This window comes from Cotesia glomerata, linkage group LG5, assembly GCF_020080835.1.
Source record: "Cotesia glomerata isolate CgM1 linkage group LG5, MPM_Cglom_v2.3, whole genome shotgun sequence".
In the NCBI taxonomy this organism is placed as follows: Eukaryota; Metazoa; Arthropoda; class Insecta; order Hymenoptera; family Braconidae; genus Cotesia; species Cotesia glomerata.
Window position 1 is genome coordinate 12,421,450 of NC_058162.1, and position 15,323 is coordinate 12,436,772.

General features: G+C 29.4%; 1 protein-coding gene across 2 annotated transcripts; it reads right to left on the bottom strand.

Annotated features, from left to right (window-relative positions):
• Window positions 1–1,040: 1,040 nt before the first annotated feature.
• LOC123264731 lies at window positions 1,041–11,233 on the bottom strand. Of its 2 annotated transcripts, none has more exons than XM_044728172.1 (8): window positions 10,904–11,233; window positions 10,672–10,749; window positions 8,161–8,308; window positions 4,452–4,600; window positions 4,295–4,363; window positions 3,252–3,899; window positions 2,164–2,362; window positions 1,041–1,387 (listed from the first exon to the last, which is right to left on the bottom strand). In XM_044728172.1, exons 4-8 carry the CDS (start codon window positions 4,593–4,595, stop codon window positions 1,116–1,118), a joined length of 1,332 nt encoding a protein of 443 aa, XP_044584107.1. In that variant the 5' UTR covers window positions 4,596–4,600; window positions 8,161–8,308; window positions 10,672–10,749; window positions 10,904–11,233; the 3' UTR covers window positions 1,041–1,115. The 2 variants fall into 2 exon arrangements, with proteins under 2 accessions (XP_044584107.1, XP_044584106.1); XM_044728171.1 differs by having other exon boundaries at window positions 10,863–11,233.
• Between the last annotated feature and the right edge of the window lie 4,090 nt (window positions 11,234–15,323).

The following is a 15,323-nucleotide window of genomic DNA, read 5'->3' on the forward strand; positions in this document are numbered from 1 at the left end:
TTGATTATTGCAGTTATAAACTTTAAAGATCTTGAGGAATTCCGAAAAAAAAAAACATTTAAGATAAATTAGAAAATTTTTCTTCGATTTTCTCTAACGATATTTTAAAATATAAATTTTGTAGATAAAAAAAATTTTTTAAATAAAAAAAATGTTTTTTTAATTTATTTTTCAAAATTCATGATGTCTTCGCGAAAAAAGTTATTTAATTTATGAATTCATTACTTTTCTTTAGTTTTGCAGAAAAAATTTAGTAAATAAATTTTGAGAAACATTATTCAATTTAAAATATAAATTAACTTTGAAATTGACTCATTGGATGAGAATAACTTATATTTTTTTTTTTTGTGTTTGATAGTGAATGATCCGATCATGGAAATTTCTTAATTTGTATCTCTGGATTTATTTAGCTTATTTCGACTGTTGTTAGTAGATCAAATGAGTAGTCATATTACGTTAAGATTAAAGTTTTTGGAGAAATTCCTGTATGTATAGACCGATTGATTACGATAGAAAAATATATGAATGTGTTAGTAACAGAACGTTTATTATTTTAATAAAATTCAATACTGTTTTAGCTTCATGAAAAGATTACGTACTATTAGCATTTTATTTTCGATGTTTTTTTAGTGTTCCAACATACAAAACAAACATAATATATAGATACAAAAGGTACAAACATTAAAATTTATTCATGCAACAGTACAAGACCAAAAAAATAACTTATTTTTAATTTAAAATGACATTTTTCAAATTATTTTGATTTTTTTCATAATCAATAATAGTTTTGTTATAAAGCTTATCGTTATTAATAAATGCATATATAATCCTGTATATATTTTCATTTTTACTTTTCTAACTTGCAAAAATACAAAAATTAAAAAAAATAAAATTTTGATTAATAAAATTTTGCAGCCACTCTAATCTATAATAAACTGTTTGAGAATATTAATAATATAAAATATTTAAGAAGATTTCTAAAAAATTGGATTCGTATTTTATACGAACTAAAAGCACTCAATAATAACTGAAATAAACTATAGAATATTAAAGTTTTTAAATGAGATTATAATTATTTTTAAGGATAGATATATCTAATTTTTTTAACTACGTGGTCAAACAGTTTTTTGGTCTTGTTTATTACTCTTAGAAGACTTCTGTTGTCTTTTTCGACCGCTAACATTGGTACCTCCTTCTGTTGGGGGTAACTTTTGTTGTTCTCGCCACTGCTTTGCTTTTTCATTCCTGACTTTTTTTTGTTCCTCTGTCAGTAGTGGCCTTCTATCATTTTTTAACACTGCATCAATCCAGGATCTTATATTTTCAATACAATTATCTGGATTTTTTTTGTCAAAATTACGTCCTTTCTGGAGCAGCTTACAGATTTCTGTAAATAAAAGATTGAGTTAATTTTATTCTATAATGAGTTCAAATGCAATTTTTCATCTATTTGAGGAGTACCAACTAGTAGTAAATGAATGTGAGTAAATATTTATTATTGAATATTCAACAATGACACGATACAATTTTTTTTTTTTAATATTTTTAATAACGTTATTTTAAAGCCTAGGATTTAATATTACGAAAAAAAACATTCTACATCGTTATAAATCTCAACACCAGTAGTTTCTTACAGTTAATTTTTCTGTGAATTAAAAATTATTATTGATTGTATTATTTTCATTATTATTATTATTATTTTAATTTTATCGTTATGAATTCAAGTAGTTTAAACTTCGATATTTCTTTCCCTAGTTAGAAAAAAGATTTGAAAAAATTTTCTCAATGTAAAGTGCATATCTATATTGTAATAAAAATCAAATCTCTTTTAATTTTTTCAATCGATTTTAATCACTTTAAATGTTTTTTTAATCAGGGTTAAGAACGTTTTCACGATTTCTCGTAGGTAACATTCACTTAACAATAAATTTCTTTTAATAAAGGTTCAAGTCAATTAAAACAAAGAAAAAGCAATAGTTAAATTTGGTTTTTTATAAAAAATTTGCTCTGATTGAATCATTAAATTCAAAATATAATTTATTATCTATTAAATATGAATTGACTTAATTTTTTAGGTCAGTGTCACCATAATAAAAGAAAAATTTTAATAAGTATTAATTGTGGAATATTTATGTCTTTGAAATTTGCATCAACACTACACACTTTTGATCTTTTCAATTTCATCCTGTTGAATTGTAATTCTGTTAGCAGGCTTTCCCGCTCTATCTGACAAAACCAATCTTTTTCGGGTTTCAAGTGGCCAAAATGCTCTCAAAACATTATTTACACAATGTCTCATGGTTTTTACATCTTTAGCTTTGTAAAGCTGTTCAGCATCAAGATCTATTCCAAAAATTTTGATCTGTAAATTTACAATGAAACATTTTAGAGTGATTAATTTATATATTACCGATTCAATAAATATTTGAAATTCGGTAAATACATCACTTAGACAATTATCTTACTTAAGCTCTATCATCTTAGTTTATACTAAAGTCCATTGATTCAATTTTCAATTACTTTCAAATAAACTTCAAGTTTTATATTTGACTTTTTCATAACGTATATTTTAAGTAAGCTACTTTGAATAGCTTATGAGAAAGAAAAAATTTTAAAGAATATATTTTTTTATCAGCACAAAAGTATTTTATGATTAACGATAAAAAATATTATTTATCAACAACAAAATTGATTATTAATTACGATTATTAGGACATCTAAACAAAAATTTTCGATGTTAATATATCGCGTTCCAGATGCCGTAAGGGCGTATACCGGCAAAAGGTCTTGGTGAAAAGCCATAAGGGCGTATAAAAAATTTTTTTTCGGGAATCGACGTAGTTTCGTCTGAAACGTGCAGAAATGCTAAAACTTAATTTTATACGCCCTTATGGCTCCCGGGATCCACCCCGGACGCCATAAGGGCGTATAATAAAAATTCTGTTTTTTTTTTTTAAGTCCAAAAAAATGTTTAGTTTGTGGAAAAATTTTTTTTTGTATTTCTCGACGTTTCAGGTAAAAATAAGTTGAAAAATAAGCCGAAAAAAGAATTTTTTTTATACGCCCTTATGGTTCCCGGGTGCCATAAGGGCGTATAATTTTTATACGCCCTTATGGCATCTGTAACGCGATATTTCCACACACGAAAAAAATAAGAATTTTTCAATTTACTATATTAAAATTTCTGTAAAAGATTTTTTTACAAATTATCATGAATTTTGATTGTTTCTAAAAAGTATCCAAATATTTACCTTATTGTTGACAACCGGAGGTATCTCAAATTCTTCTTCATTATTCTTCGTATCTTTCTGTATTTGTAGCATATTTCCCATGAAATGTTTCCCAAATTCCTTAAAACACTGTTTTAACTGCGTGATACTCACAGTTACTGTTGGATTCTCCTGGTCAACGTTTGAATTATTTGTTTCTGGCCATAAATTAGAAAATAACTGGTCAAAAGGTTGATTATTTGATGTTGAACCATTCTCAGTTAAACCATTTTCAGCGTCATTTGGATCTTCGTTCTGATCATCGTTTAAAGATATTGCAGAATTATCTTCTTCTTCTTCTTCTTCTGGAATAATTGGTGATGATGCATAAATAGTATCCAAGTCAGCATCTACAACTGGCAGCGTTATTTCCAATAACTCATATTCACCATGGCCATCCAAATTATTTTCATCAATTCGCCGACTAGTTCCTGCGTTACTCTGGTCAGCTTGTCCCTCTTGCCTTGCCCGCAAATTTTCCAAATTTTCAAGTATTCTAGAGCCTTCATCTACATTTTGGGTGCTATTTGAACGTTCATCTGCATCATGATTGTCTTCACCATCGCCATCTTCATTGTCACTATGTTCGATGATTCGCTTGTCTACTGTTTTGTTGGAAATAGATCTCGGCTATTAAAAATTAAAGGTTATAATATAAACAATGGATTTATGCAAATTAAAAAAAAAATTATGTTGATTTGTGTAAATGTTTTATGTTACTTTCTAGTCATAGGATATTAAAAATTTTTTAATTTGGTTCAAATTCTATAACTTTTAGATAGCTGCTTGAAATAAAAGTAATAAATTTTTATAAAATTTTTTTCTTTCAAACTAAGTCTTTCTATTGTCCCTGGGACAATGCATTGTGTTACCAAAGTTTCACATAAAAAATATTGTAATCAACTTATCACTATGTGTTTCTATCACTACGAAATTCAGTTATGTAATTGAAACAATTCTATATTATATAAAAAGTAATGTATTAACTTCTAGCTAATTTTTTATGATTGAAACTCACGATTTACCTTTACATAATTCACAAAAGCGCCATCCTCTCGACTGAAAACATCCTTCGTAGCCTGATTAATCTTTTTCTGAAAAAATAAATATTGTTAGTATTTTTTATCTTCATGAACTGTTATAAAAATATAAGCCTTCATAAACTATAATTTTTAAACTGACCTTTTTTAAATTGACATCCTGTTTCTCTGAAATTGTGATTCGCCTTTTTTTAGCGCCATTGCTCTCAGGTCCATCAACGATAGACAAACTTTTTCTAACTTTCAATTTTTTATCTAATTGTATAGATTGCTTTAGAGTTTCCATATCATCTGTGAATAAGAAATCATTGATAAATTATTTTAGTTAGAAATTGTTTGATAACAATAAATTGTTGTTTATTATTTGAACTACTGCTCCCGGAGTGTTTAACTACTGCGGCTTGTCAGAATTGATTGTTCAACTACTACTCCTTTCATAGTCTATCTTAAAAACGTTGTCAAAATATAAATAATCAATCATCAGCGTTATTTTGCGCTTCAATCAATTCAAAATTGCTTATATTTTCGTGAAAATTACTAATTTGAACTAATAATTAAATCTTTATAGATTAAAAGTAGGGTCAAATACGTTTTACTTTGAAACCTGTTCAACTACTGGGTACTTTACCTTATATATCTTACAATTTTTCAGATTTAGGAGTTACTTCAAAACACCACATTCATGGAGTAGTGACTTGAAATATTTGTATTATCTTTCCCATTGTTTTTAATGAGAGTTATAACCTTACAGCGTTCGAAATTTAACATAGATTTTTTTTGGTTGCATAAATCTTTGAATTTTTTAACACGATAGTTAATTATCACGAAAAGCGTGCGAAATATTTTTTATCAGTTTGCTTCAGTAACTTAGAGAGGTTTTATTACGATATATTTAAGTTATATTAAGAAATTATTTTTGGCTTCTTTGCTAGTGTTTTTTGAATACATAAAAGAGTTCAGGATTTTAATGTCCACTAAAAAAAAAATTTAGGGACGAATTTCTTTGAATTTTTTTATTAATTCTATAATTTAAAATATTTATCTCGCGCGCGTGATTAAAAAAAGAGATTTGAAAAGATTCGAAATGGCTCAAAACAATTAAAAAAGATTCAACTTGACGAATATATAGATATACATTTTGCATTGGTTGGATCATTTTCAATATTTTTTTATAATAAGGGGGTTGTTTAATTTCAAATTTAATTTATTATTAAAATTTTTATTGCTCTGTTCTAAATTATTTATGCCTCAATAAAATTGATAAATAATTATTATCTATATTTAATTAGTTCATTGCTTAATTACTGTTTAAATAAATTCCCACAATGCCAACTTGTCAAGAATGTCAAAATGTACTCACATCTATAAAAAGTCTCTTTGTACATATTTCTACGTAGCATCCAGAATCGAAAGATAAGTATGAGCGTGGTTGCCATACAACGTATGATGAGAAAACGTATTTAGGAAATAAACAATCAGGAAACACCCAACAACTTAAATTTCTCTTCACCGCAAAAATTAGTAGCTAAATTGTACAGTCATTGAAGGTTACCATAAAATTTTCTGCAAACTTTAATTAAGGTCATGCAGTGTTTTTTTGAGGGTTCTTTATGAGGAATACTGTAGTCAAAAGTTAACAGCACTCTTAGTAAACTGAAATGCCTAGCATAAGAACAAAAGGAAATTAACGACGTTAATGATTAAAAGAATCCATTTCCGCATATTCATTCTGAATATGCTCTTTTAAATTATTTTAGCAGTCTTGGTACATTTGTAAAGCCGAAATCTTACGCCATAGAACGGACTTTTGTCATCACAAAATCAAAATCGGGCAGTCGAGAAAAATACATAGGAATATGTAATCAGAGTATTCTACATAGAAAGTCATTGAGAAATTTTTTTGGACAAAATTATTTTGAAGTTATTACAACATCTATGTCAAAATTAATGTAAAATTAAAAAATTATTAGAAATTATGTAAAATGTAAACCTTTTAAGCAGAAATTATTAACATATAAAACTGATAATACTGTCTCTCCATTCAACTTAGCTGAAGATGATACAGAACAGAATGACGCCTTTAGTTCTCAGTCAGAGAAAATAATGACACTATATGCTTCAATACCGTTTACCTCCTGAATCCCGATCACATCAATAATTCGTGGGCTCGTATGAAGAGAAATAAAACTAACAGAACTATAAATATTTAATATCCTCTTATTAATGAAATTAAGTATTCAGAAGAAAAAAGAATTGATATACAGACAGACAAAAGTATAAAGCACATATTTTATTTTGGGCTCAATCCAAGATGATAATCTTGGTCCGCACGAGTAACTGTCTTCGTAGAATCCTTTGTGTTAAATAATTACTGCTGATTTTTTAAAATGGATAAAGAAACTTGCAAAACTGCTGTAAATATTCTACCTGGATGGAAATGCACAAAGAAGAAGTACGACTCAGACTTTTTATTAAGTAATATCTCCAAAACCGTCATAAAAGAAAAATGTATCTTCAACAAAAAACAGACTCTTTTCACGCTGTTGAAAATTATAGCATTGATGAAATGCATGACATTAAATAAGGTGTATAGGCAATGATGACTATAAGTTTTTTTTAGGCAGTAACTATTGAAAAAAGTAAATTTTATGCTTTTCCTTTGATCGAACGATCGTTTAATGTAGTTCAATTACGGACCAATTCACAACTTAAACAAGCTCCACCTGATAATAAAAGAAAATTCCAAACTAAAATTGACTGCAACTGAATTTACCAACTTTATTAAATTTTTAGGAATTTCGGTAGAAGATTGAATACCAGAAACTAATCCATACTGGAACTTGTATTCATTACTAAGAGAAATTTTGGATTTTCATTTAGCAAAAAAATTACTATAGAGCAAATATCTAATTTCAACTGTATAAGTCATAACCAGTCACCCGTGATAACATTCTTTATATCAAGTTAACTAATAATTATTTGAAGCCCAAACCTCACTATAGCGAATTATAATTCACATGTAAGTGAACAGAGTGGACCAGTAATTAATTTTTCAGGCATACAACCAGAGTCAAAACATACAAATTTAACATCGTATGTTACTGTCTGTAAATCTCGAGTTGATTAATGTTAGTGTCTCAAAAGTTAACGTCAGTGTCTTTAATTGTGTACACGTTGCAAGCGTTTCCAGAGAATGATAGGTCAACTTTCACAACACAGCATAAGTTGTTGCAGTAACTTTATTAAAATTTATTCAACTAGAAAATCGAGCGCGCATAGCGCGCTTCTGTCAAAATATTTATTATCGACAATTCAACTAATCAATATTTTTATAAATTATATTCATTAATATATAACCGTTGCTATGGTAATCGTTGCAATAGTAACCGTTGTCATGGTAACTGTTGCCAAAGTGGCTACCATAGCAACGAAAAGTGACATCAATGAAAATGTGACATCAACTTTTTAATAAAGGATTTCGCGATATTTGATGAATTTGAATAAAACTGTACCAAGATTTATAAACCCATTAGTATAAAATCTTAGACTAAATATTTTATAAGAAAACAATTATCAAAGCGACACAAATTAAGATTTGTTACGATAAGTATCATTTATGTTTTTTTAATAAAATAGAATTAAATTGAAATAGTTATCTAAAGAAAACTCTGAATAATAATTTAAAATTCGGATAAAGATTTTCGATACGCTTTTACATAACAGCTTAGTATAACAACCAATTCTACTGTAATTAAACTAACAACAAACCCAGCGTTAAATAAAAGTACAGCTTTTATATTTTGACTTCAATAGCATAAATTTACGCCTGAAAAAATGAAAAGAATACTTACTTCTTCCAAGAATCCATCGGGAAGAAGCTGCAGCAATTTATCTTTAGGATACAATTTTCGATGATTTTCTATTTTTTTCTTATTCCTCTTAAAAATAGCTGTCCGTGATTTTCCTTGATTCCCATTCATTATAAAATAAATTAGGTTCCTAAAATAAAATAAAAATTGTTTTATAATTATATTGATTATTATCATAAATATTTATTTAAAATAAATTTAATCATAATTGAGATTAATAAAACTACAGAAATTATGATCACAATTAACTAGATTGATGAAATGAGAAAAAAAAATATATTTCTGCTTTGAGAAAACAACTAAAAAAGTTGAAAGATAGCGATATTTAGCTGTCTCTTATATTATAAAATTTTTATTGTAGTACGAGAAAATCCAAATACACGTATAATCTTGATTATAAGTTTTTGACAATATTTTAAAATAGTTTGACAATAACGGAAGAAAAAAATCACCAGCTACCTTTATGTTCTTAAAATCAAATAGAATTTTTTTATATTGTTGTTCGAGTTTATTCATATATCGCGTTCCAGATGCCATAAGGGCGTATACCGGCAAAAGGTCCTGGTGAAAAGCCATAAGGGCGTATAAAAAATTTTTTTTCGGGAATCGACGTAGTTTCGTCTGAAACGTGCAGAAATGCTGAAATTGAATTTTATACGCCCTTATGGCTCCCGGGATCCACCCCGGACGCCATAAGGGCGCATAATAAAAATTCTGTTTTTTTTCTAAGTCCAAAAAAATGTTTAGTTTGTGGAAAAATTTTTTTTTGTATTTCTCGACGTTTCAGGTAAAAATAAGTTGATTCCAAAAAAAAATTTTTTTTGTACGCCCTTATGGCATCCGAGGTGGGTCCCGGAAGCCATAAGGGCATATAAATAGTATATTACACACCTGTGGCAAGAAAATGAGAAATGTCTCAGAACACATATATGTTGCCCGAGGCGAAGCCGAGGTCGACATATATGTGATCTGAGATATTTATTATTTTCCTGCCATAGGTTTGTATACTATTTTTCTCACCTTCGGGCGGAAAGCGTCAACTTTCGTCCCGCTGCGCTAAACGAAAATGCCGCTTTCCGCCTCCGTCGAGGAGAAAAATTGTATACACACCACGGGCAGTAAATAAGAAAGCCTCAGATTACATGTTTGTTGACCTCGGCTTCGCCTCGGGCAACATATATGTGGTCTGAGATATTTATTATTTTCCTGCCATAGGTTTGTATACTATTTTTCTGTCCGACAGAGGCGGAAAGCGGCAATTTCGTTTAGCGCAGGAAAGCTGCCACTTTCCGCCTGGAGGGCAGAAATAGTATATTATACATCTAGGGCAGTAAAATAAGAAATGTCTCAGATCACATGTAATTGTTGGCCGAGGCGAAGCCGAGGTCAACAAACATGTGATCTGAGGCTTTCTTATTTACTTCCCGAGGAGTGTATACTATTTTTTTGTCCGACGAAGGCGGAAAGCGGCAACTTAGTTTAGCGCAGCGGGACGAAAGTTGCCACTTTCCGCCCGGAGGGCAAAAAAATTATTTTTCTGCCCTCCAGGCGGAAAGTGGCAACTTTCGGCCCGCTGCGCTAAACGAAATTGCCGCTTTCCGCCTCTGTCGGACAGAAAAATAGTATACAAACCTATGGCAGGAAAATAATAAATATCTCAGATCACATATATGTCGACCTCGGCTTCGCCTCGGGCAACATATATGTGTTCTGAGACATTTCTCATTTTCTTGCCACAGGTGTGTAATATACTATTTTTGCCCTCCGGGCGGAAAGTGGTAACTTTCGTCCCACTGCGCTAAACAAAGTTACCGCTTTCCGCCTTCGTCGGACAAAAAAATAGCATACAAACCTATGACAAGCCCTTGGAAAGTAAAAAAGAAAACCTTAGATCACATGTTTGTCGACCTCGGCTTCGCCTCGGCCAACAATTACATGTGATCTGAGGCTTTTCTTATTTTCCTTCTCAAGGGGTGTAATATACTATTTTTTTCGGGAATCAACGTATTTTTGTATGAAACGTGCAGAAATGCAAAAAAAAATTTTTTTTCAAATTAAAAATTTTTTTGGACTTAGAAAAAAAATAGAATTTTTATTATGCGCCCTTATGGCATCTGTAACGCGATATATCTGACGTTTTAGGTGATTAATTTATTATTGTTTAAAGTGTGTACGTTAATAATAAAATCTTATTTGAGATAGATACAACACTGAATCTATAAAAAATAAAAGTAAATAACTAAATTATACTAATAAAATACATTAAATTTAATGCTTTATTAAAAAGTACAAAAATTAGCTATTAAAATTTAAGAAAAATAATTGTCAATGACAAGCCATGTTAGATGAGAAAATTAAAATAAAGTGCATTTAAAACAATTTCATTGTAACGAAACTTGTGTTTAGAGAATTTTATGTAATAATTTTTATCCAAAAGTAAGATTTTTTTTTCAAATTATTCGATTAAAATTGGTAGCTTATAATTCAACTTACCTTTTGATCTAAATTTAATTGTCCAGAATTTTCAAGATGCTTATCACAACTCAATATTTTTCACAATAATAATAATAACTAAAAAGTTAAAATTATGCCACGTTAAACAGTACTATTTCAACGATGGAGAAATTATTCGGATATAATATTTAACATTTAATGAAAACTAAACGTTTTTCAAAATGGCTAACACAAATATCTCTAGACGCGTTCAGTATGTACTACGTTGTACTTCTGGATGGCAGAATAACTTTTGGATTGAGTACTGGTGTCGGGACAAAATGGTTAAATGCGCATGAGCTAAGTTTACTGCGCATGTCGTCGTAAGCATGAGACTTGAGATTGTAGATGTGTTAGTGTTAGTGTATCAAGAGGAATATTCTCGAAGAATCCAGCCATTATTTGAGAGCGCGCAAAGTTGAAGACACTTGGAATTATCTGTTGAATCTGTTAATTATTTATTGCGTTGTAGTGAATTCGTCATATATTTTTAATTAAGTGTTGATTGTAAGTGGTAAACAGTACACATTACTTAATAAAAAAAAAAGTATCGTATCAAAAGAAGGTAAGTTCGTCATGTTTTTGTATTAATATAGTGAATGTAGAAAACAAAAAAAATTTTCTGAATTTAAAATAATTAAAGATATTAAATTTATAGAAAATACGCCCAAAGATTTTTTGATTCTCTGATCATGCATTTTTTTATCATTAATTGTCCAGTATAAAATTATTGAACAATTACAAAAATTAATTAATGTCTACTACATTCAGCCATTTATTATTGTTTGTTGTAACAATCACAACCATACTAGATACACGCATATAAATATTCAAATATATCGCGTTCCAGATGCCATAAGGGCGTATACCGGCAAAAGGTCCTGATGAAAAGCCATAAGGGCGTATAAAAAATTTTTTTTCGGGAATCGCGACGTAGTTTCGTCTGAAACGTGCAGAAATGCTAAAACTGAATTTTATACGCCCTTATGGCTCCTGGGACCCACCTCGGATGCCATAAGGGCGTATAGAAAAAATTTTTTTTTGGGAATCAACTTATTTTTACCTGAAACGTCGAGAAATACAAAAAAAAATTTTTTTTGAAAATTTGATTTTTATTTAGTCCAAAAAAAACTTTTAGTTCGAAGAAAATTTTTTTTTTGCATTTCTACACGTTTCATACAAAAATACGTCGATTCCCAAAAAAAAATTTTTTTATACGCCCTTATGGCTCCCGGGACCCACCTCGGATGCCATAAGGGCGTATAAAAAAAATTTTTTTTCGGGAATCAACGTATTTTTGTATGAAACGTGCAGAAATGCAAAAAAAAATTTTTTTTCAAACTAAACATTTTTTTTGGACTTAGAAAAAAAACAGAATTTTTATTATACGCCCTTATGGTTCCCGGGTGCCATAAGGGCGTATAATTTTTATACGCTCTTATGGTTCCCGGGTGCCATAAGGGCGTATAATTTTTATACGCCCTTATGGCATCTGTAACGCGATATAATGAAATTTATATATAATAATAAGTCTTTTATTTATATATAAATTTCATTATATCGCGTTACAGATGCCATAAGGGCGTATAAAAATTATACGCCTATGGACATAAAACGCTATACGCACCCATAGCGCAAATACTGTTTTCTAAGTCCAAAAATGTTTGGTTGAAAAAAATTTTGCATTTCTGCGTTTCATACGAAATATCCCGTTGATTCCCGAAAAAAAATTTTTATACGCCCTTATGGAATCGACGGCCACGGCGTAAATTTTGCCACTTATGGCATATTTGGAACGGGACTAAAATCAGTATTTCTCGTTTCAGCGAAACTATGGCATCCGAGGTCAAGTCGGGAATGCTACGCGGGCATGCGCAGTGTACGCCAATAATGGTATTTGCTGGCTTAATGATATGGCGCCATGATCAGCGCTGAGGCGTGACCTATAAATTTAATATCTTTAATTATTTTAAATTCAGAAAATTTTTTTTGTTTTCTACATTCACTATATTAATACAAAAACATGACGAACTTACCTTCTTTTGATACGATACTTTTTTTTTTATTAAGTAATGTGTACTGTTTACCACTTACAATCAACACTTAATTAAAAATATATGACGAATTCACTACAACGCAATAAATAATTAACAGATTCAACAGATAATTCCAAGTGTCTTCAACTTTGCGCGCTCTCAAATAATGGCTGGATTCTTCGAGAATATTCCTCTTGATACACTAACACTAACACATCTACAATCTCAAGTCTCATGCTTACGACGACATGCCAGTGCAGCCAGATCGTGGGTAGAAGTTACCCTTTCCCTAGACCTCTACCCACACGCCACACAATGATACACTACTGTATCCGTGAGCGAGCAGCGTCGATGTTGCTCGGAAGGAGCCGAGAGCGACCGAAGTCCGTTGCCCCTCGCGCGCCAAAGTTCCACCACCAAACCGCCAGCATTTACTCCAATACATGGAAGCTGAGCACGTTCGTGAGTCGGCAAGCCAAAAGTGAGGCTTGGAAAAAAATGAAGTCAGCGCGAGGATCCTCGCGTGTGACGTCATGCGTCAAATTTTTTATGTTTTCAGGTTCTTCTTTTATAAATTATAAATTATAATAATAATAATAATAATAATTATTATTATTATTATTATTTATCATTAATAATTGTTATTACGGTTAATTCTTACTTGGAATTCCTAAATGCAAGTTAAATATAAATTACCACTATGTCCCTGTAAGATGCCTTGATAGGCGCGCGGCAAATTTTTTGGCTCGGGTGCCTAAAGTACCGGGTTCGAGAACTCGGCAATTTTTTTTTTTTATTTTTTTTTAAACAAAAATATTTTTTATTTTGTTTTTTTAATACAAATTATTGTTATTACTTGTTTTTTTTGCTTATAATTAAATATTTACACAAGCAAACGTATAAAATTTATTATTAAAATTGTAATTATTGTTTTATTGTTATTCTTACTATTATTATTATTATTGTTATCATTATCATTATTATTATTGTTAATATTATGGTTAATAGTTAATGATAACTTGAAATTCCTAAACGCAATTTAAATATAAGTTTACTCATAGTCAGTAAGCTGCCTTGATAGGCGCGCGGTAAATCTTTTGGCTCGGGTGCCTAAAGTACCGGGTTCGAGAACTCGGCAATATTTTTTTTTTTTTTTTTTTTCAAACAAAAATTTTTTTTATTTTGTTTTTTTAATACAAATTATTGTTATTACAATGCCTTTCAATGATTCGTACCGGTCAAGAATTTTACGGAAAATGGAAACATCAAAATTTGGCCAACTCTAAATAAAGAGATCACTAAGTAAAAAATTTATATAAATATTATATTAGAAATAATAAAAAAATTATTTGTCTAAATAAGGATAATTCAAAATTTCGATATCAATAAAGGTAGTAATGTAAAAATTTAGTCACCAGAAAAATTGGAATTATTTTAAAAAAGATAAGCATAAAATTATAAAATTTAAAAATAAGATATCTATGAAATTAGACAAATCATAAAACAAACAAGTGAAATGACAGATATTTAAAAAAATGGAGAAGAATAAATTTAGACAAGTTAATAAAAAGACAACTGAAAATTTAGAAATATAAAAAAATTGACAGTTTTAATTATTCGTAAACTTAAAAAATATCCATCTCTAAATATAGACCAGTAAATTTAGATATCTTTAATTTTGGACATCTCTAAATATTTACAATTTTTAACAAAGACGATTAAAAACATAGTAATCATACAAAATAAGTACTAAGAAATTTAAAATACAAAAGATAGCTAAAAATTAATTAATTTTCCTGTGACCGCTGCTCCAGGAAGTTATAAAGTTATTTGCGATCAATTGTCCTGTTATTTTTAAAACACACCAAGATTTTGCTTTTAATCTTAGTAAAAAATATTTTCGAGGACTCGGAACTACCAACAGCTCCTGTGACCGCTGCTCCAAGAAGTTGTAAAGTTATTTGCGTTCAATTGTCCTGTAATCTAAAAAATACACCAAGATTTTGCTTTTAATCTTGGTAAAAAATATTTATGTAGACCCGAAACTGCCAACAGCTCCTGTGACCGCTGTTCCAGGAAGTTGTAGGTTATTTTTGATCGATTGTCTTTTAGACAACCTCTTTTAGACAGAGTAAAATCTCTGTCGGTTTTTAAAATTACAGGACAATCGATCGCAAATAACTTTACAACTTCCTAAGGCAGCGGTGAGAGTTTAAGTTTACGAATAATTAAAACTGTCAATTTTTTTATATTTCTAAATTTTCAGTTGTCTTTTTATTAACTTGTCTAAATTTATTCTTCTCCATTTTTTTAAATATCTGTCATTTCACTTGTTTGTTTTATGATTTGTCTAATTTCATAGATATCTTATTTTTAAATTTTATAATTTTATGCTTATCTTTTTTAAAATAATTCCAATTTTTCTGGTGACTAAATTTTTACATTACTACCTTTATTGATATCGAAATTTTGAATTATCCTTATTTAGACAAATAATTTTTTTATTATTTCTAATATAATATTTATATAGATTTTTTACTTAGTGATCTCTTTATTTAGAGTTGGCCAAATTTTGATGTTTCCATTTTCCGTAAAATTCTTGACCGGTACGAATCA